The sequence below is a fragment of the Panthera onca genome, chromosome D1 (genome assembly GCF_046562875.1).
Source record: "Panthera onca isolate mPanOnc1 chromosome D1, mPanOnc1 haplotype 2, whole genome shotgun sequence".
NCBI lineage: Eukaryota > Metazoa > Chordata > Mammalia > Carnivora > Felidae > Panthera > Panthera onca.
Window position 1 is genome coordinate 95051574 of NC_138348.1, and position 22066 is coordinate 95073639.

General features: G+C 46.1%; 2 protein-coding genes and 1 non-coding gene across 4 annotated transcripts in view; all 3 read left to right on the forward strand.

Annotated features, from left to right (window-relative positions):
* Positions 1-13141, forward strand: part of CLMP (CXADR like cell adhesion molecule) — a 96738-nt gene extending 83597 nt beyond the window's left edge. Inside the window, 6 exon segments of the mRNA XM_078432872.2 lie at positions 6589-6790; positions 8008-8175; positions 8637-8759; positions 9747-9888; positions 10467-10711; positions 10714-13141. Coding sequence (XP_078288998.2) covers positions 6589-6790; positions 8008-8175; positions 8637-8759; positions 9747-9888; positions 10467-10711; positions 10714-10766 — 933 coding nt within the window. The 3' untranslated portion in view covers positions 10767-13141.
* A 3331-nt stretch (positions 13142-16472) lies between these two features.
* On the forward strand, positions 16473-21590 carry HSPA8 (heat shock protein family A (Hsp70) member 8). Of its 2 annotated transcripts, none has more exons than XM_078432870.2 (9): positions 16473-16565; positions 17569-17778; positions 18111-18316; positions 18558-18710; positions 18803-19358; positions 19588-19790; positions 20030-20228; positions 20435-20667; positions 20970-21590. In XM_078432870.2, exons 1-9 carry the CDS (start codon positions 16544-16546, stop codon positions 21153-21155), a joined length of 1968 nt encoding a protein of 655 aa, XP_078288996.1. In that variant the 5' UTR covers positions 16473-16543; the 3' UTR covers positions 21156-21590. The 2 variants fall into 2 exon arrangements, with proteins under 2 accessions (XP_078288996.1, XP_078288997.1); XM_078432871.2 differs by lacking the exon at positions 16473-16565 and adding an exon at positions 16714-16840.
* Positions 19431-19518, forward strand: LOC132675266 (small nucleolar RNA SNORD14). The gene has a single exon (XR_009608733.1). It is a non-coding gene; the product is annotated as a small nucleolar RNA SNORD14 (small nucleolar RNA).
* Positions 21591-22066: the final 476 nt, after the last annotated feature.

Sequence of the window (22066 nt, forward strand, 5' to 3'; positions counted from 1 at the left end):
TACTCTATGCCTCCTCTGGGAGTCTAACAAGTATCTGAAACCAAACTCCTGATTCCCCTCACTGTGCACACTCTGACCCCAAACCTCCTCTCCCTGGCTTTCTTCTCTTGGTTAGTAGCTGTTCTCTCTTTTCAGAGGCTCATGCCAAATACCTGAGCGTGGTCCTGGACGCCTCTCTTTTTCTCATACCACAAATATACATTTAAATAAGGTGGTCACGGGACGCCTGGGTGGCTAAGTCGGTTAAGCATCCGACTTCGGCTCAGGTTATGATCTCGCGGTTCGTGAGTTCGAGCCCCGCGTCGGGCTCTGTGCTGACAGCTCGGAGCCTGGAGCCTGCTTCGGGTTCTGTGGGTGTGTCTCTCTCTGCCCCTCCCCCGCTCATGCTCTGTCTCTCTCTGTCTCAAAAATAAAATAAACATTAAAAAAATGCTTAAAGAAGGGGGTTAGTTTATTGGGAGATCCAGTTGGTTTCATCTTCAAAGTACACTTTGAATCTGATCACTTCTTGTCTCTTCCACTGTTACCACCGTAGAGGCTGTGCATCTATTGCCTGGATCTTTACTAGAATAGCCTCTTGACTGGTTTTCCTGTTTCCACTCTCGGCCTCCTACAGCCTATTCTCAAAATAAATCATATCATGATGCTATTCTGCTCAAGATCCTATAATAGCCCCCCACTTCCACAAAATGAAAGCCATCACCATCTTTACAATGGACCAGAGCCCCGCCCCCGCAGGATCTGGTCCCATTGCCTGACTTCGTCGTTTACAATTCCCCTGGCTTACTCCAGTTACCTGACCTCTCTGCTGGTCCTCAAGTATGTCAAGGCACTCTTCTGCCTTAGGGTCTCTGCACTGGCTTTTTCCTCCACTTAGAACTCTCTTTCTCCTAGAAAGCTCCAAGGTTAGTTCCACATCTCAAGTATTGACTGTCCTGTCTCCTTCCAATAAGGTCTACTTTGACCACCTTATTCAATTTGCAGAGTTGAACCGTGAAGCCACCTGCTGACAGAGGAGGCTGTCGGGGAGTAGGGGCAGGGCAGAGGGGAGCGGTCTTCAAGGAATCTAACCCTTCGAGGCTCCCCCCCAGCCCAATAGGAACACTTGCCTCCACCTCCCACATACAAGGTCCCTCCCAGACATCATCTTCGTGCTTAGACTCCATATTTTCCGGAGATGAATTAGGGTCTAATTCTCCTCACGTATTAATTTCTGCAGAAGTACAAATTAACTCGTGGAATGCCCATAGCGATTTCCCTGTTTCCTACCCATCGCATGGCTGTGGTTCCTGTTTGTAGAAATGCAAATTAAGTTTGTCCGAAGGAGACTATGAATCTTAGTCCAATTCTCATTTGAACCTGTTGCAAAATCTTTCTGGTTCCATCATTTATTAGCGAGTGCAATAAAATCTTCGACATGGGCCTATTTCTATGTATATGAGGGTCATAATTTTCCCCTTGTTTTTAATATTTATTTTGGGGAGAGAGAGAGACAGAGTGTGAGCAGGGGTGGTGGAGGGGCAGAGAGAGGGAGACACAGAGCTGGAAGCGGGCTCCAGGCCGACGCGGAGTTCGAACTCATGAACTGCGAGATCATGACCTGAGCCAAAGGCCAGACACTTAACCAACTGAGCCACCCAGGTGCCCTTTACCCTTTTCTTTTCTAAGTTGTCTTTTAAGACTGCAGGAGAGGGAAAAGAATATCTTTTCCCCTTTCTCTTCCTAGGATCTCCAGCTGGGAAGATCCAGCACTAGAAATTGGACTGACAAAAGATTTTTGTTAGTTTGTTGTCTCTCTTTAAAAAGTGTAAAATGTTTTAACTGAGATGCAATTGACACATACCCTTATATTTCAGATGTACAACCCTTATATTTCAAGGGACAGATTAACGGGAAACTGACAAACAAGTTTATAACTTCTGTGTACCATTTATGTAGCGTGCAGCGAATACCCACAGATGAGCAACCTCAAGGGGTGGCTAGAATTCGGCTGTCTGCCTAACTTAGTGGGGGAAAGGGAAGAGGAGAGAGGGCAGTTAGGGAAAAGCAAATGACTTCTGAGGAAAAGAAATGGGCCCTCAGAAGAACAGATGGGAGATCTGCTAGTCTGTGACCTTGTCTGTCCGGGTGGGGGGTGTGGTGCCAGATTTCTGGTCTCCTCGAAGAGATTAGAGTTGCTCTCAGGAGGGGATTTAGGACAAATTCTTTTGAGAGGCTCTGCTTTTAGGTCTGATAAGGAACTTCAGGAACTCAAACGCCTTCAGCATTCGAAATGAATTCTTAGGCACGTGCAAAGTGGCGTATTTTGGCACGTCCCGGTCCTCAACACGTTCATAAAACAATGTTCTCTGAATTGGTATCCTCTCTAGCACAGGGCCAAGCACAGAGTCTGTTTTCAGGGACTGTGTATTCACGAAAGGACTGCCGAGTTGCAAAACAGCCTAGCCGAAGACCATTCAGGGCAACAGACACATAAAACCCGAATGCCCTCAACGCTCTCCTGGACGACACCCAGCCTTACAGGAAGGGGATCCAGCAACCTATGAGACCAAAGTCTTTCACGATTTCTCCTCACATAAAAATGCTGCAAAACAAAACAAAACACAAAAAAACGCTGCGGGTGAGAGCAAAGAGAAGAGACCATTAATCTGAGTGTCATTAACAGGGAATGTGTCACTCGAAGTTAACGTTGATTTTGGATTTAAGAGAATGAATGGGAATTCTTTATGTGGAGAGATGGAGAAGAGGGCATTTCCGTGTGGGAAAATGCAGCGGGCAAAGGCATGGAGTACAAAGAAAGCATAACCTGTGTTAACGGAAGGGAGGTGATGTTACCTGACAGTATGCAGGTAGGGGAGGTGGCCAATAGGAGCTGAGATTGGGAAGGTAAAGCAGAGGTCACTGTGAGGACTCTAGACTGAGTCCGGTCATCATTCAGAGGTGGCCGGGAGCCACTGAAGGCTTTTGAGCTGGAAAAGAGCCCCTGTGAGTTTTACATTGGTATTAACTTGGCGTCCAATTTACAATGTTACAGGCTGCAGAGGGCAGAAATACAGACGCAGCCACGCAGCTGGCAATATGAAACGGGGGCCCCAAACTGTGTTGGCACAGAGAGATGAGAACGATCACAACAGTAGTGCTGGTTGAAACGAGTGGGTGGAATTGAATACTAAACATGTCTTAAGTCTATTTATTTTTTATTTTTATTTGAGAGAGAGAGAGAGAGAGAGACAGCGCATGTGAGTGGGGGGGAGGCATAGAGGAGAGAGAGAAAGAGAGAGAGAGAGAATCCTAAGCACGTTCCACGCTCAGCGTGGAGCCCAACACAGGGCTCCATCCCATGACCCTGGGATCATGACCTGAGCTGAAATCAAGAGTCGGACGCTCAACCAACCGAACCACCCAGGCACCCCGAAAATGTCTCAAGTTTAGTATCGGTTGCAGGGTCTACCTTTACTTTTCTCTTACTTCTTTCTCCCCAATGTGTCGCCCACAAGAGTGTGAGGTCCCCAGGGTAGGCTCTGGTGTCTTATTCCTGCTTGTTGTCCGGCACCCGGCCCTGTACCCTGCCATGCGAACGCAATACATGTTTGCTGATGAAAAAGAGTATGCAGAGAAAGGAGAAAACTCGTTTCTCAGAAAGGTGGCGAAGGTAACATGGATGCCACTGAAGGGTTTTGACATAATGGAGAGAGAACGGATGGACGTTTTCTTGGATGGCTTCACATCTTTTCAGGAAAGCATTTGATGCATTGTAGAGCATCCTGTGATGGAGGACGGGTTCAGGGCTTGAGCGGAGCAAAACAATTTGAACAGCTGCAGCCAGAAATGTGCCTGGGAGACTCCCCTATGCCTGCAAGCCTGTTTTTAGTGCCTTCTGTGTATCTGGAATGCTCCCTGCAGCCCGCTTCGCCCTGCCTCTGTTATCTCTTATTTCATCTACTTATCTTTCAAAGCCTAACTCGAATGCTTCCAACTTTTCTGGGACATTCTCTCTGATACTATTTCAAGTTAATTAATCCTTTTTCTATGTTTATACTTCTCTCCTTGTTAATCCCATTAGATTTTAAATCACTTGAACACAGGAAGAGGGTTTTAGTCATCTGAATAGCCTCCCCCAGACCTGATGGGAAGCAGTCATTCCAAAAAAATGTTTGCTGGCATTTAAAATCAAATGAATTTAAGAATATGATTGATGAGTGGTAGGAAGGGCAAAGCTGAAGTTATATAGCTTGAAGTCTTGGTGGACTAGATCAGTATGGTTTTTGTGACTAACAGGGGTGAGACAAAGGAGGAACAGAACCCAGGAAGGATTCAAGAACTATGGGCTGTGATGCAGGCAGATGAAACTTCACAAAAACTTTTTTTTTTTTTTTTTTTTGCTAGAGAGATCTAAACTTTGGTTTCCCTGCCTTGAAAAACAAAGGCATGATGGCTGACATGTATTTTATGGAAGGAAGGGATGTCATTTTTTTTCCACCCGACTTCCCTTTACTAATTGTCAGTGACACCCCCCACAAAGGAAAGCCAAACAATGAAGTCCTCAGTATTAGACTTGAATTTTAAGCATTGACTCCTACTCTTTAACTCCTCTGAACCCTTTGGCTGGCCTCTAAACTTTTGATTTTTTTTTTTTAACGTTTATTTATTTTTGAGAGAGAGAGTGACCAGGGGTAGGACAGAGAGAAGCGGGGGGGACAGAGGATCCCAAGCAGGCTCCGTGCTGACAGCAGAGAGCCCAATGTGGGACTCGAACTCCCAAAACGTGAGATCATGACCTGAGCCGAAATCAAGAGTTGTACACTTAACCGACTGAGCCAACCAGGAACCCCTGGACTCTAAACTTTTGTAAGAACAAAACAGATTGATTTGATAGTGTCGCTTTTCCTCCTTCATTTCCAAACTTTCTAGAAAAGCAGTTAATGAGCAATGAAATGAGTGGAGACGGCCACAGGAAGTGGCTGAGAGATAAGTGGTATACCGGGACAACGGACTGAATGGCCTTAGACGGTGATGTTCAAATCCGAGTTCTGCTACTTGTCTGTGAAATGGAGATCATGAATACACTGTCCCCCTCTTACCCACGCGGGATGTGTTCCAAAACCCCCACTGGATGCCTGAAATCATGAATAATGCCAAATCCTATCTGCACTGTGTTTCTTCCTATACATACATAGCTGTGATAACATTTAATTGATAAGTAAGGCAGAGTAAGAAATTAACAATCATTAATAAAGTAACTAATAATAAAATGACTTAAAAGTTATACGACCATAGTTTTTCTCTCCCCCTCTCAAAATCTTATTGTCCCATACTCACCCTTCTTCTTGTGATGATGTGAGATGACAGAGTGCCTCTGTGATGAGGCGGACAAGGAGAACGACACAGGCGTTGTGATACGGTGTTAGGCTACTATTGACCTTCTGACAATATGTCAGAAGGACAATCATCTGCTTCCAGACCTTGGGTAACTGACACCACGGAAAGTGAAACCACAGATAAGGCAGGAGGAGGACTACTTAACTTGCAAAAATCATGTGAGAAATAAGCTAGATGTAAAAGCACCCAGAACAAGGAGTGTTGTGTATTTTTTAAAAAAATGTTTTAATGTTTGTTTATTTTTGAGAGAGACACAGCACAAGTGAGGGAGGGGCAGAGAGAGAGAGAGAGAGAGTGTGTGTGTGTGTGTGTGTGTGTGTGTGTGTGTGTGAGTGGGAGAGGAGCAGAGAGAGAGAGAGACACACACGCAGAATCCGGAGCAGGCTCCAGGCTCTGAGCCGTCAGCACAGAGCCCGACACGGGGCTCAAACCCACGAACCGCGAGATCATGACCTGAGCCGAGGTCAGACCTTCACTGACTGAGCCACCCAGCTGCCCTGAGTGTTGTGTATTTTGAACAGCTCGCATGCAGTTCGTAGGAAATGCAAAAGTTAGCAAGTCTCCTTCCCATGCCATTCTGCCAGTTCTCCTCACAGCCAGCTCTTGATATATTTATTGTGCGTTAACTTCCTTCCTTGCCTTAGCTGTGTGGTCATGATTAAACAAGTAACTCAAGTTTAAAATTCCTTACCTATAAAATGAAATGGTTCTGGGGCACCTGGGTGGCTCAGTCGCTTGAGCGGCCAGCTTCGGCTCAGGTCCTATCTCACAGTTCGTGAGTTGGAGCCCTGCGTCGGCCTCTGTGCTGACGGCTCAGAGCCTGGAGCCTGCTTCGGATTCTGTGTCTCCCTCTCTCGCTGCCCCTCCCCCACTCCTGCTCTGTCTCCCTCCCTCTGTCTCAGAAAGAAAGAAACCTTAAAAAAAATTTTAAATGAAATGGTTCTGAGAATTTAGTGAAACAGTTGCTACTCTGTAATTATAACGTGCACAAATATGAAGTGTTGCTATTTTGGGAAGGAGAAGAAAGGCCTAGAGAAACATATTGTGCTTTTAACTTCATTCAGAACAGAGGTCTTTCGGACCCTTAGAATCGGCCCCAGTCTTGGCTGCATTGTTCGGTTAGGAGTGTCCTCGTCCCTCATCTTGACATCGGCAAGAGAGGAAGGCTGAGGGCCACATTGCTTGACCCTGCCTTGGTCTGTCCCACAGGTGATCACTTACTCCAGTCATCATGTCTACAGTAACTTGACTGAGGAACAGAAGGGCCGAGTGGCCTTTGCTTCCAATTTCCTGGCAGGAGATGCTTCCCTGCAGATTGAGCCCCTGAAGCCCAGTGATGAGGGCCGGTACACCTGCAAGGTGAAGAATTCAGGGCGCTATGTGTGGAGCCACGTCACCTTAAAAGTCTTAGGTAAGACAGCACCAAGGTAAACGCCTGTATCTTAGTAATAAGGGCTCTGTGAGGAATAGGGGTATGAAACTTTTCAATACCCTGCATCATGCATGCAGAGATCAGCTAGTCCAGTTTCCGGAAAGAAGTGTGCATGTTCTACAGTTTATGTTCTATATTTTAGACGCAATAAAAGGAGAAAGAAGAATCACAATTTTCCATGGTAGTGCATTACAAAATTTAAATCTCCTTTGACGTTGAAGTGGTGTTCTTGTATTTAACTTAAATCTCGCAGGTACGATTCAACTCCCTTTCTGGTTTCTGACAGCGAGAGCTGCTGAGTTCCATTTAATTGCTTCCGAGTTAACAGACTTCTGTCCCTGTTTCAGTATTAGTAAAATCACACTCAACTTTCCTAAAATTTCTTCTTTTATTAAAAAAATTTTTTTTAATGTTTATTTGAGACAGAGAGACAGACAGACCACGAGCAGGGGAGGAGCAGAGAGAGAGGGAGACACAGTATCCAAAACAGGCTCCAGGCTCTGAGCTGTCAGCACAGAGCCCGACGCGGAGCTCGAAGTCAAAACCGTGAGATCATGACCTGAGCTGAAGCCAGACGCTCAACCGACTGAGCCACCCAGACACCCCTAAAATTTCTTTTTTTTTTTTTTTTTTTTAATTTTTTTTTTTTTTTTAACGTTTATTTATTTTTGAGACAGAGAGAGACAGAGCATGAACGGGGGAGGGTCAGAGAGAGGGAGACACAGAATCTGAAACAGGCTCCAGGCTCTGAGCTGTCAGCACAGAGCCCGACGCGGGGCTCGAACTCACGGACCGCGAGATCATGACCTGAGCCGAAGTCGGCCGCTTAACCGACTGAGCCACCCAGGCGCCCCTAAAATTTCTAATTAAAGAACAGTGTCCTCTTTGAGAAGTGATGAGGAGGTTTCTGAGGGAGCCTCTGGAAATTACAACAGCACCACTGGAAGCAGCCAGAATTGTGTGTGTGTGTGTGTGTGTGTGTGTGCGCGCATGCACACACACGCACACACAGGGGATGGAGGGGGCGTGTATTTCTGGGGGTGGTGTGTAAAGCATAGTTAGGTAGCAAAAGGCTACTGAATCCCCACCCAAAAGTTGACCAGATGATGGCCAGCTAGAGAAACAACTCAACAGGACATAGCTCTTCCACGGAGTCTGGCGTGTGGCCATCTTTGAAGCTTCTTTCTTTTTGCCAGTGAGACCATCAAAGCCCAAGTGTGAGTTGGAAGGAGAGCTGACGGAAGGAAGTGACCTGACTCTGCAGTGTGAGTCAGCCTCTGGCACAAAGCCCATCGTGTATGACTGGCAGCGAGTTCGGGAGAAGGAGGGAGAGGATGAGCATCTCCCTCCCAGGTCCAGGATTGGTAAGTCACCTTCCCATCGGTCTGCTGAGACCACAGAATGGTGCTCTAGCCATGAATCCTAAATCCGGTTTGTCAGCAACTCACCACGTGACCTTGAATGCACGGCCAAATCTCCCTGAGCTCCTACTTTTCATCCGTCAACCGGGACGGGAAAAGAGAAAAATCCATCCTTTCCCTCCTCAAATGGCACCTAAAAGTGGCAGGAGAAATGAGGAAGAAATATACTGCGTAGCCATTGTATCTAAATGATCGTGTTTGGTGTCCCTTACAAGTTCAGTCCTTTGTAACTCTTGGCGGACGCACACGTTAAAAGAACGTTTGCCTTTTCCGTCTTCCAAGAAATCTACCACCTCCTCCTCACCAAATTGTGTTAGAGAATCTTAGGTCAATGATGCACTGAAGCAAACAATACAGAGACCCTGTCCCTCAGGGGATTACAGTCGTTCCTTCTGCTTGTGTAGACTACGATAACCCTGGACGCGTTCTGCTGCAGAATCTCACCATGTCCTCCTCTGGGCTCTACCAGTGCACAGCAGGCAACGAGGCGGGGAAGGAAAGCTGTGTGGTGCGAGTGACGGTACAGCGTAAGTATCCAAACGGGTTATTCCTGTGGTCGCGTCGTGGTTTGGCGTACAGCACCTTTCATCGCAAGTAAGAGTAAGGTCAAGGCCAAAATCTTTACTTCCGGGAGGACGTGGTGACCGTGAAAATAAATTCGGTAGTTGCAGTGACCATGCGACTGGTGTAGCTAACTGTATTTACAAGCGTGTGAATCTGTCAGCTCCCTAAAGAAATGTGTTATGTCCAGGAGGGGACCGGAGGGAGATTTCCTTTATAAATGTAAATTTCCCTTATAAAAGGGGAACTTGTACTTTGTTTTTAGAACTTCTCCTGTGTCTGCTGTTTCTCAAAAATAATCAGATTAAGGGGGCATCTGGCTGGCTCAGTTAGTAGAGCATAGGACTTGACTCTTGATCTCAGGGTTGTGAGTTCAAGCACCACGCTGGGTGTGGAGCCTGCTTTAAAAAAATCAGCTTAGGGGCACCTGGGTGGCTCAGTCGGTTAAGTGTCCGACTTTGGCTCAGGTCATGGTCTTGTGGTTGGTGAGTTTGAGCCCCGCGACAGGCTCTGTGCTGAGCCTGAAGCCTGCTTCAGATTCTGTGTCTCCCTCTGCCTCTGCCCCTCCCCCACTCGTACTCTCTCTCTCAAAAATAAACATTAAGAAAAAAAATTAGGTTAAAACAGTCCTAATGGCAAAGAGGCATATTTTGGGGTGGCATATTCTGCCACCTTTCAATACCAAGAAGGACAGTCATACATCAAGGGTAAATGGGAAACTCCGAAAGATAGAAAGATCTGGAAATACCCATCCTGCCCAGGACTTATGGGTTTTGTTTGTTTGTTTAAGTAAACTCTACCCCCTATATGGGGCTCAAACTCACGACCCCAAGATCAAGAGTCCTCAAATCAAGAGTAAGCCAGCTAGGCACCCCCGGGGCTTATGTTTTTCAGTTCATGCGTTCCCTAGCTTATGTTTGGTTTTACTTCTGCTTTTGTTTCTGAGAAAACAGATGTACAAAGCATCGGCATGATTGCAGGAGCAGTGACAGGCATGGTGGCTGGAGCCCTGCTGACATTCCTCCTGGTATGGCTGCTAATCCGAAGGAAAGACAAAGAGAGATATGAGGAAGAAGAGAGACCTAATGAAATTCGGTAAACCTCCCTCCAAAATCCCTTGTCCTAGGCTTCCTTTCCAGCTCTGTAGTGACCAGCGAACATAAATGTCCCATTTGCTCTTAACTGTGAATCTGTTAAAAGGATTATTCTGGTAGGCAAGGAGTTCCAGCCTAGGGACAGAAAGTCTGGTTTCCCTTGCCTTTATTGTGAAACTGTCTATCCTCAACTGGTAATTAAAAGATCAACTTTACATTACTTCTGATTCGTGTCCACTTATGAAGGGCCTATAATAAGGAATGGGCTTAACCGATGGGCCGTGAAAGGGTTTGCGTAGACAAACCCCAGATCAATCTCAATGGTAAGTGTGTACTCACCCAGAGTAATAGAGTTGACTTCAGGGCTAACAAAACATCCATTTGTCTAAGCCAACCGCTAAGTCTCAGCGACTGGGGAAGTCCCTCTTCCCCTAAATGGCTGCCTTCCAGTGGTATAATGTGAAGTTTACGGCTTGAGGAATTTATTGGGAAGCCTCAGAAGGAAGCAACCGTAGTGGAAGGTGTATCATAGTCTTGCCGGTGTTAAAGTTTACCTTTGCTGGTTTTTTTCCTCTTCAGAGAAGATGCGGAAGCCCCGAAAGCCCGCCTGGTGAAACCTAGCTCCTCTTCCTCAGGCTCTCGAAGCTCACGCTCTGGTTCTTCCTCCACTCGCTCCACAGCAAATAGTGCCTCACGCAGCCAGCGGACACTGTCGACGGAAGCAGCACCCCAGCCGGGGCTGGCCACCCATGCATACAGCCTGGTGGGGCCAGCGGGGAGAGGTTCTGAACCAAAGAAAGTCCACCATGCTACCCTGACCAAAGCAGAACCACACCCGGCATGATCCCCAGCCAGAGCAGAGCCTTGCAAACCGTCTGAATTAGAGTGGACTTGACTCCCATGCTTTCCTAGGAGTCAGGATCTTAGGACTCTTCTAGTCATTGAAGCTCAGTCACCAGCCACACAACCCCCTGGAACCAGATGACCGGCCATTTAAGTAGCGGTGAGCATTGCGTGGATTGGATTGAAATGAGCACTTTCTTTCTAGGACACTGAACAAGAAAAAGGATGTAAACTGCTCATCTCCAAAAAGGCATCTCGTGGTGCCTTGAGACCAGAGTGGGGAAAAGCGGGGGTCCAACTCTGTGTGTTTGTTGGCCAGGACCTGTGGTGGAAAAAGTTGGGGAAAGGGGAACTGAACACTTAAAACTTCTCACCGGAAATGTTTTGTATCAATACTTTGATTCACCATAGTCAAGGGGAAATGAGGTGGTGTTCATAAATTTTCTATGCATTTCTGCAAATCTACTGGATTATTGTGATTATTCAGAGTCAAGGGGAACCCACAGCCTTATATTACACCTAGCTGCACCAGGTACTGGGCATATCACTTCTGAGAAATTTCAAAGAAGGAAGTAACGTTTCTTCTGACCTGACTTCATTTACCGTAAGGTTTGGATGTTAATTTCACAAGGCGCCGAACTAGCGGGCGGTGCCAGTTTTCCCACTACTATCCACTACTAATCTCCCTATTTCTAGTGAACAGTAAGAGAACTAAGAGAGGAAAACAAAACGTGTGACCAGGGACTGCAAAAAACTTTCCACCTTAATCATGTTCAGAGGGTCACTGACAGATATCAGAAATCTATACTGGAACAGTTGTGGACTTTCCCTCAAATCTGATGTCTCTAAGGACTTTCCTGCTGGATATCTCTGGAGCAAGAAAACATTCACTACGTGTCATTTGACAATGTTCTCAGAAGTCTTCTAGAGAAAAAGAGCTCGTTCAGAGATGCTGAAAGATCATCTCACATATCCTTGCATTCTCTTGTGAGAATATATGAAATCAGAATTTCAAGACTGACTATGACTAGAAAGAGAGCTTAGATCGGTTTTCTCTTCATATTCCGTAACATGTCAAGGAGCGGTATAAAGAAGTTTACTATTATACCAAACTTGGAGCTTCCTCCATTTGTTTTCATTTTAGGTTAGGACAAGGACGTGAACCTGGGACTTTTGATAATTCTAAGCCTTAAATTATCAAAAAGATCAAGGATTACCGTTTCCTAATGGCATTGCAAGTACATCATTACCATTCCCTCCTGAGAGGGTGACACAGAATTTCAGTAATTTCCCAGCCTAGCCTCTGAGGAAGTCCAGGTGTGGGCTGGAAGGAAAGGGAATTATATTTAAGGAAGAGCTGGTGAGGATAACTAGTGGGTGGCAGGACAGGGCTGGATGAGTGACTGCTAACATTTGAACTGTTACCATCCTGGAAACAACAGAAATGATTCACCAGGATAACCATCAGAAGAGTTGATTCATGGGGGAAAAAACAAGGTGTGAAAAATAAAAAGGAAGCGGCAGCCTCCAATACAAGAACTTGCCTTTTTAATCCTTTTGACTGTTCTGTTAATCAAAACGGACCAACTATTCTGTTAGTCTGATCATGTGGTAAGAATGTAGGCCTGAAACCGCCCTGCAAGGACCCCAGTGCAGATGTCACCAGATCACCGTGGGTATTGCAAAATATTTATTATTAAAAGGGCAGCAGGTTGCAGGGAAGAAAAAAATCGTGCGGAATTTGGAGATGACAGCATGGTTTCTAAAATGGGAATCAGATGCTTAAAGAGAAATGGTGGATCTGAGATTTTGCCCCATTTCTCTGTTTTTTCACGTCTGTGTTTCTCACAATAGAGCCCTCAGATACTGCAAATGCATTTCCTTCTAAGGTTCTTGAAGAAACAGGGGTTGATCCCTGGGTGAAAATTGTAATCTGAGTTTTATCTTCCTCTTAAAAAAAAGGGGGGAAATAGGAGACATTGAGGAAGTAATGTAAAGAATGTCTATTAATTTAAGAAGGCTGGCATATTTGGAATGCTTCTTATACTAACACTGCCTCATTGTAAGATATTAACTCCCTTCCTTACTCTACTTTTTTATTCTTCTGGTAGTGTGATAACATATCACTTCTGCTATGTGATTCTGAGAATTCTTATTCCTACAGTACCTGAGCCAAACAAGTACACTACGGAGGCTGTGGCTGTACCATCACAAGCAATTTGTTCTTATCATTATTTCTACCTTTGAACCTAAGGTTTCCTGCCTATGCCTTTGAAAGCAGGAATCGGCCCCCTTTGCATGATATGGAGATTTAGATTATTTAAACCTGTTAGTTATTAAAAGACAAATACCAGTTGGATATCCAGATTATTTTGGAAATCTATTCAGAGTGGAAATCTACAAAACAAAAATCACAGATAACTACCTAATATCTGAGAAATTCTAAGGAATTGAAAATTCTGAGATAAGATGTTCAAGTCTTAGCAATGATAGTGCACTTCTCTTGGAGTCTGGCTTTTGGGTTCAGACATGGCAAATTCTGGGCTTAAGATACAGTTTTGAGACACTACAGGTTTCAAGCCATATTCCATTAACACTGCGAGTCAAATACATTTGATCCTTTAATGGGAAACCAACAAAACGGTAAAATAACTAAAAGGTAGAAGGAAAAAATGTTTGTGGAAGAAGATAACGATGGAATGGTGTGAATGTTTAGAGAATAACCATTTCAATAAAACATATAAACCAAACTGAAATTTGGAAAATAATGAAGTTGATGCCCTTGCTGTCACACTGTGTAAAAATATTTTCCGAATGGCTCATGCAAAAAGATAGAGAATTTTGCTTCATTTCTGGTGTTAAACTGTTCATATTTTAACTTCTAAGTTGCCTTGTAATTGAGACTGTATTTGATCACAAAAACCAAATATTTATTACAGATGCATCTGTATCAGCAATTAAAAAATAAATAAGTAAAGGTGATACTGTAGAAGGTGAAGCTCGTATAACCTGCACTGGAAATTTGTTCATTAGCTTGCTGACAAAAGAAGGATGGAAGAACTCAGCCTACATAGGATCTATTATTTATTGATTTCAGTCCCAAATATACCAAGTACTATTTTCTCACAAGGCAAGATGCTAAGCAGTACTGCAGATACCAAGTTATGGCAGAGTTCCTGCTCTAAAAGACTTTACCAAAAATAAATAGTATTTCTTAAGCAAATATTTTATGCCAAGGTCAAGTGCCAACAGAACTCCACACTTGGGGGTTCAAATAAATCTCAAAAGAAGTAAATACAAGAGATCCAAATGAATCTGAAACAAAGTTCACAGAATTAGAGGAGGTGATATACACAGAGCACTTAGTACATGTGACAGGCTCACATATGTTAAGGACTCCATTCCCCAGTCAAAAACCCAAGCCCTCAGACTTCTTCACTGCAGTTCCTATGCCCCCAAACTTTTAATTTTCCATCCTGAATGTGTTTGAAACCTTGTGCATTTAAAGAGGTGGAGACAGGACAGTCATCTTATTGACCTTTAAATCCACAAACTCTGAATCATTCTATGTAATAAGAGCATAGTTCAAGTCCTACAATGTACTTTTGAATGACTGGAAACTGGTTATCTACTCTACTTTAATCACTGCTGTTAGGTGGTTTGGCCCTTGTTCCATTTTCCAATGGTTCAGTAGTTAAAATGTGGGTAGTTCAGAGGTTAGTTAAAAACTGTGATATGTAGAATATAGTTCAGAGACTGTCCTTGATAGGTTGAGTGGGAGAAGACTGTAGATACCAAAGAAAATTGAAAGGAGCCTCCCACAGCACACATCTTCCACTTTCTGGAGTTGAAGTTATAGGTGTTTCTAGAAAGAAAATTACACTGTAGTGTAACTAAAAAACAGACCAGGGGCACCTGGGTGGCTCAGTCCATTAAGCCTCCGACTTCGGCTCAGCTCACCATCTTGCGGTTTGTGAGTTCGAGCCCCTCATCAGGCTCTGTGCTGACAGCTCAGGGCCTGGAGCCTGTTTCAGATTCCGTGTCTCCCTCTCTCTCTGCCCCTCCCCACTCACGCTCCGTCTCTGAATAATAAATAAACATTAAAAAAATAAAAAAACAAAACAAACACAGACCAAAGATCCTGGAATCAAAAGAGCTAAGTTCCATTTGAGCTCAGCTAGCTGTTAATCCTTCCACAAGTAACATCACTGAACCTCATTTTTCTCCTCATACCGGATGTGTATCTCAAAAAACTGTTTTGATGATTGAATGATATAACAAATGAAAGCACTTTATATGCTGCAAAAACACCATATAAAATTAATATTTTGGGAGGTGGGAAGAAATTAAGTATATACCTCCACGTACTCAAGCCAACATTGCCCCGGAAAAAGCAAATGTGAAAAGAAAATGTCTCCTTCGTATGTTTGAATCCGTCTGTAGGCTTTACTGGCTTTGACAAGGACAAGGTGTCCTCACTCTTGTGACACCCTTTCTGGAGCCACTGTCTGGAAGGTCTTTCTAATTCCGGCCACACCACTGTGTCCGATAGTGTTAAAAAAATCTTTTCATCTATCTGCCCCTTTATCTATCAAATAAGAGTATCAGCTGCCCTGCCTGTTTGAAAGAACACACTGGAAAACATTTCCAGGTACTGAGAAAGGCTCTTAGAATGACAAGGCCTAAATACCTGCCACCATGCACCACAATTTAATTCTAAGTAGTACTGTTTCGTGGACTCGATTAGTAATGTTTTCAAGATGCCTCTGAACGATCTGTCGCTTAGTTTTTTATAAGTCAAGGCAGGAAAGACATTACATCATGTTACTGAAAATAAAAGCAGCTCCGAGAGTCTAAATCAAGGACACGGGGCTACCGGAACCCAGGTTCCTAATGCCTGATTCTCCTCCACGGAAAAACCTGGCTAAGTTTTTCTTTTTCACAAATAACTGCGAGGTGCGGGACTTGGGCAAATGCAGAGGCAGAGCCGAGACGCCAAACCTGTTCTTGGCGGGAGGTGGGGAGTGGCGGAGTTGTCTGGGGTCAGGGAAGCGGCTTTGGCCACCTATTTTGTCGAGGGTCCAGGCACAGCATCCGGCCTTAAAGGTTCTGAAAAGCCGGAGCCCCTCCAACCTCGGCCTCGAGGGCTGCAGGCCTCCAGGTGCCACGGTGACTGAGGGTTCTGGAGGCTTGGCCTGGCTAACCTGTCTCTTCCTACACCCAAGTGGGGCCAGGCGGCTCCCTCCAGCCACAGATCAGTGCGTCCCTGGGCAAGACACCCTAGTAGCGCTCAGGGGTGGGGAACATTCCTCCCGGTTCCTAGAAGGCCGACTTAGCCCAAAGGCACCCTAGATACGAAACATAGGAACGTGGAATCCGGGAGGGCCTAAACGAGCCTCTACAACGCCGAAGTGGGGGGTAGGGAAGACAGAACGAGGACGGAGGGGGGGGTGGGGCGCAACAACCTTCGCGGCCATTTTGTCCTCGCTCCACTTCCGTCTTCGCTCCCGGGCTGCCGGGGCCGGACCCCTCCCTTCAGGCCCTGCGCCCGTCCTCCCCCGGTTGCGCGTCGATCCAGATTGCGGCTAGTGCCGCTGTCATTGGCTGGTTCCAAAATTGCCCGCCCCTCTTCCTCCACCTCCTTCCGTCCGCTCCCGCCCGCGCTGACGGGGAGCGCATGCGCAGAAGCGGATGCAGCCCCCCCCCCGACCGGCCCGGCCCCCCGCGCCTGGGGTGACTGAGGACTCCCGCGCGCGGGCTCTCACGGCTCCACCCTCCCTTTCCCCGGGGCCGTTCGGAGAGCGGGGGCGAGAATGAAAGTTCCAGAACGCTGCGGTGAGTGCGTCATCGCGAGGTGGGGTGGGATGGGGGCGGGAGTGGGCGAGGCCCGAGGGTAGAGCCGGCTTAGTCATTGGGGCTCACAGAGATGGCCGCGTGCCCATTGGTCGAGGAAGTCATGATGGGCAGCCGGCAGGGGTGGGCCCCTTCTGGAAGGTTCTGAGGCAGGGTATAAGAGACAGGGTGGCGGGCGGAAACCGGCCTCATTCAACGCGGCGTTAGCTCTCCAGGTAGCTGTTTCTTTGGCAAGCGGGGCCGGGCCCATCCTGAAGGTAAGGCCTGTCTTCTGAGCTTTTGGGAGTTTCTAAGAAACGTGCAACCTACCACCGGGCTGGTCGGGATTGCAGAGGCCCAGACGCTTCTCATCATTTTCTTGTAGGTGGGGGGCCCCCCAGGCCCCTGCCCGCCTGGGGCGCGCTCCTTACGGGGAGGCGGCGGACCTGGCCTTGCGGGCAAGCGGGACGTGGGCTGCAGGCCGTGATGGTCGCCGCGGGGTCAGGGCGGTGCCCGCGGGGAGGCCTGGGCGTGGGCCGCATCCGTTTGCGGGGCACGGGAAGTCCAGCCGGCCCCCTGGAGCGGACCCTTCCCTAGGCTCTCAAAAAGAGGAAGCCGCTTTTGGCACGGGCCCAACGTGGGGGGGAGGGGGCTTCTGAGCACGCCACGCAGGCCGTATTGTGTTGGCTCCGGAGCACGGGGTGGGGGGTGGGGTTGGAGAAGGGTGCGCTGTGAGTCGAGGCCACGTGCTCCTGTCGCAGACCCTCCGGGCAGGTGCTTGATTCAGGGCCGGACTCGCCCGCGGTTGGCACGGTAACACCCCGTTTGCAGCATTTTTCGCTCTGGCCCTCCCGCGTGGTTTCCTCCGACAAGGGCAGTGTTTCTTGGGGGGAGGTGCTGAGTGTAATCTTCTTACCAAAGTGTCCATACCTGATAGCTTGAGGAGCAGGAAGCGTTTCCAAGTGTTGGTGTTTTTTAGCAAACCCTGGGTTTTTTTTTCTTCCAGCAACTATGTCTAAGGGACCTGCAGTTGGCATTGATCTTGGCACCACCTACTCCTGTGTGGGTGTTTTCCAGCACGGGAAAGTGGAAATAATTGCCAACGATCAGGGAAACCGAACCACCCCAAGTTATGTCGCCTTTACTGACACCGAACGATTGATCGGTGATGCTGCAAAGAATCAAGTTGCAATGAACCCCACCAACACAGTTTTTGGTAAGCTGTTAATTGTGAGCAACATGCCTTGAGTTTTAAGTGGTGTAGACTGAATGAGAAAGTTCAAAGTTTATCAATGTGAGGTAGCCATGGAAGTTTTGAAAATAGGAAAAGCCTTTTTAAGAATTTACCTGGTAATTTTGTACTCTTAAATGCTAAAAATAGGGTATCAGATTAGGAAATCTGAGCAATTCTGCCAGAGAGAACTTGAGTCCATTTGACTAATCTGGCGTTTGGTTGCTAGGTCTCTGATCTTCACATTTCAGTAATGGTGTATTAGGGTTCTTACTTGGTAGATGCAATGTAACACTTGACCTGATAAACTTCTTTAGATGCCAAACGCCTGATTGGACGTAGATTCGACGACGCTGTTGTCCAATCTGATATGAAGCATTGGCCCTTCATGGTGGTGAATGATGCCGGCAGGCCCAAGGTCCAAGTAGAATACAAGGGAGAGACCAAAAGTTTCTATCCAGAGGAAGTATCTTCTATGGTTTTGACAAAGATGAAGGAAATCGCAGAGGCTTACCTTGGGAAGGTGAGTAGCCTGCTAATCCTAGAGACCACGTGGCTGGAAGTTGCAGCATTATGCACTAGATTCCCTGATGAATTCATGCATGGGGTTTTGCTTGAAGGATACACATTAGTAATCTGACTGCCTTATCTTTAGAAAGCATGTGATTGCTATCTTCAGTACACGCAGAAGTAGACAGAGATGGGAGTATTGCTGGATTTATGAACTGATCTCTAACATGGTTTTGTTTTTTCTATATTTCTAGACTGTTACTAATGCTGTAGTCACAGTACCTGCCTATTTTAACGATTCTCAGCGTCAGGCTACCAAAGATGCTGGAACTATTGCCGGTCTTAATGTACTTCGAATCATCAATGAGCCAACAGCTGCTGCTATCGCTTACGGCTTAGACAAAAAGGTATGTCTCCTTTGTGGAGCTGGGATTCGTTTAACGACTGACTTGAGCCATTGGAGATTTGGATGAGTAATCACCTTGTATTCTAATTGCAGGTTGGAGCCGAGAGGAATGTGCTGATCTTTGACTTGGGAGGTGGCACTTTTGATGTGTCAATCCTCACTATCGAAGACGGGATCTTTGAGGTCAAATCTACTGCTGGAGACACCCACTTAGGTGGAGAAGACTTTGACAACCGAATGGTAAACCATTTTATTGCGGAGTTCAAGCGCAAACACAAGAAGGACATCAGTGAGAATAAGAGGGCGGTCCGTCGCCTCCGTACCGCTTGCGAGCGCGCCAAGCGTACGCTTTCTTCCAGCACCCAGGCCAGTATTGAGATTGATTCTCTATATGAAGGAATCGACTTCTATACCTCTATTACTCGTGCCCGGTTTGAAGAATTAAACGCTGACCTGTTCCGTGGCACGCTGGACCCTGTAGAGAAAGCCCTTCGGGATGCCAAGCTAGACAAGTCTCAGATCCACGATATTGTCTTGGTGGGTGGCTCTACGCGTATCCCCAAGATTCAGAAACTTCTACAAGACTTTTTCAATGGGAAGGAACTGAATAAGAGCATCAACCCTGATGAGGCTGTCGCTTACGGTGCAGGTAATAATCCCACTATTCGAATTAAACGGTTCTAACAGGTGGTCTTGAAAGCCCCACGCTGACCACGCTGACTCGCTATGATGAGTGATTCTTAAACATTCGTAGTTTCCACCAAAAGCTTAAGCTGATGATGGTCTAACTTCCTTGGATGTCTGAGCGATAGACGTTTGTTAGGTAACGAGGTTGGTTTTATTTTATTTTTTTTTTTAATTAAACGTTTTTGTTTTAGCTGTGCAGGCAGCCATCCTTTCTGGAGACAAATCTGAAAATGTTCAAGATTTGCTGCTGTTGGATGTCACTCCCCTTTCTCTCGGCATTGAAACCGCTGGCGGAGTCATGACCGTTCTCATCAAGCGCAATACTACCATTCCTACCAAACAGACCCAAACCTTCACTACCTACTCTGACAACCAGCCTGGTGTGCTCATTCAGGTATGTTTTACTGTATTGGTACCGATTCAGTTATGCTTCAGGTCCTATGAGATTTTGGGAAGACTTGTCCTGCTATGATGATCGATTCCAAAACCATTCGTAGTTTCCACCAGAAGTTTTGTGTTGGCCAATTCCTTCCTTGGATGTCTGAGCGAGGTCTTTCCTGGTTGACCTGAACGTCTGTAAACTGGTACGCTGTGATGCTTGCAACTCCTTAGTAATTCTCATTTCCTACCAAGGTTTATGAAGGTGAGCGTGCCATGACCAAGGATAACAACCTACTGGGCAAGTTTGAACTCACAGGCATACCTCCTGCCCCCCGTGGCGTTCCTCAGATCGAGGTCACCTTTGATATTGATGCTAATGGCATTCTCAATGTCTCTGCTGTGGATAAGAGCACAGGAAAAGAGAATAAGATCACCATCACAAACGACAAAGGTAGGCACAACTTTGGCACTTTTTCCTTTGTCTTAAAAGATCGGGTCTGGGGTCATAGGGACCATAGATCTTATAAAATCTGTCCAAGGGCATTGAACCCAAGGGCTTGCTTCTAATGGATTTGGAGCATTAACGGTTAAGGTTGGCAGGATAACTGAAGGTTCAATGTCAAGAGTTCTGTCTAAAAGACCAGTTAACTTCCACAGGTCGCTTGAGCAAGGAAGACATTGAGCGCATGGTCCAGGAAGCTGAGAAGTACAAAGCTGAAGATGAGAAGCAGCGAGACAAGGTGTCCTCCAAGAATTCCCTTGAATCTTACGCATTCAATATGAAAGCAACTGTCGAAGATGAAAAGCTTCAGGGTAAAATCAACGATGAGGACAAACAGAAGATTCTGGACAAGTGTAATGAGATCATCAACTGGCTGGATAAGAACCAGGTTTGTTATTTCTAATAAATTGGGAGTGGGGAGGGTATGGGGTTTCAGCAAGATTAGATGGGATTTTACGATACAAATCGGTCACAGTGATGAATGGTCCATACATTCGCGGTTTCCACCAGAACTTCAGGTGTTGGCAACTTAGATTCCTTCCTTGGATGTCTGAGTGACCCAAGAGTACATTGGTAATTAAGACTCCTATGTGACGGTAGGTCTTTGCATTTTAGGAACATCAGGTTGACTTGGTAGGAAGTTTCCTCCTTTGAGGAACCTATAGTAAAGAATTGTTTTTTCTTCTTCAGACTGCAGAAAAAGAAGAATTCGAGCATCAGCAGAAAGAGCTGGAGAAGGTCTGCAATCCCATCATTACGAAGCTGTACCAGAGTGCAGGAGGCATGCCTGGAGGAATGCCTGGAGGCTTCCCTGGTGGTGGAGCTCCCCCCTCTGGTGGTGCCTCCTCCGGGCCCACCATTGAAGAGGTTGATTAAGCCAACCTGAGCATAGGTCTAGCATTGTTCCACACAAAACATTTGAAGGACCCAAATTTGTAGCAAATTCCATGGCAGTGAAGTTGAGCTGCTATAGTTAATAAAACTGGGCATTCTTGATACTTGAATATGGAATATGTGCACAAGGAAAGGAAATACAACATTGCACTTTATAAGCACTGTATTGTTAAGTGGAAAATGCAATGTCTTAAATAAAACTGTATTTAAAATTGGCACCATATGATTGTCTTGAGTCTATACAAGGCCAGCAGGCATTTTTGGTTTGGGGCTGGATGGATATTTGGCTAACTGCAAATCACACAAAATAGTATTTGGGCAGTTCTGTCTTTCAAAAGAAGCCTCGGGTTAATGAATTCATGTTAATGTTGTATTTGGGGTTTGAGATTTAATAGTAAAGTGAACTTTGAATTTGCAGATTTTTCAGTGTTGGGAGAACTGTTGATGGGAAGGAAGTATTAAAAATATCAGAAGGGGTTTTTGTGCTTGGATGGTCAGTCTGAACAGTGAAATAGTCCGCGGAAGCAGCATTAAGCATGTGAAACTGACCCACGTGGAACTGTAAAGCCCTGCGCCAGCACGTTTGAGAACAGTTCTGTTCCTTTTTCTCAACTTGCCTGGGTGGGAACTTGAGGGGGGGGTGGCAGTGGAGTTTGAGGAGGGTAGGGTTTATTTACCCATAGAATCAGACCACGAGCATCTAATTCTGACTTTAATATCTAAACACCGATTAACCTTCAGGGACTTAGCTGAACAAACATTGCTACATTTCCACTTAAATCCACTTCACTGGATTGCCTTTATGTGACCCTGGTTTTGGAGCAAAGCTGTACATTCGTGGCCTTGGTTCTTGAGGAATGTTAGCCAAGGTGTTGGGCTACCCAAAAAGTGCT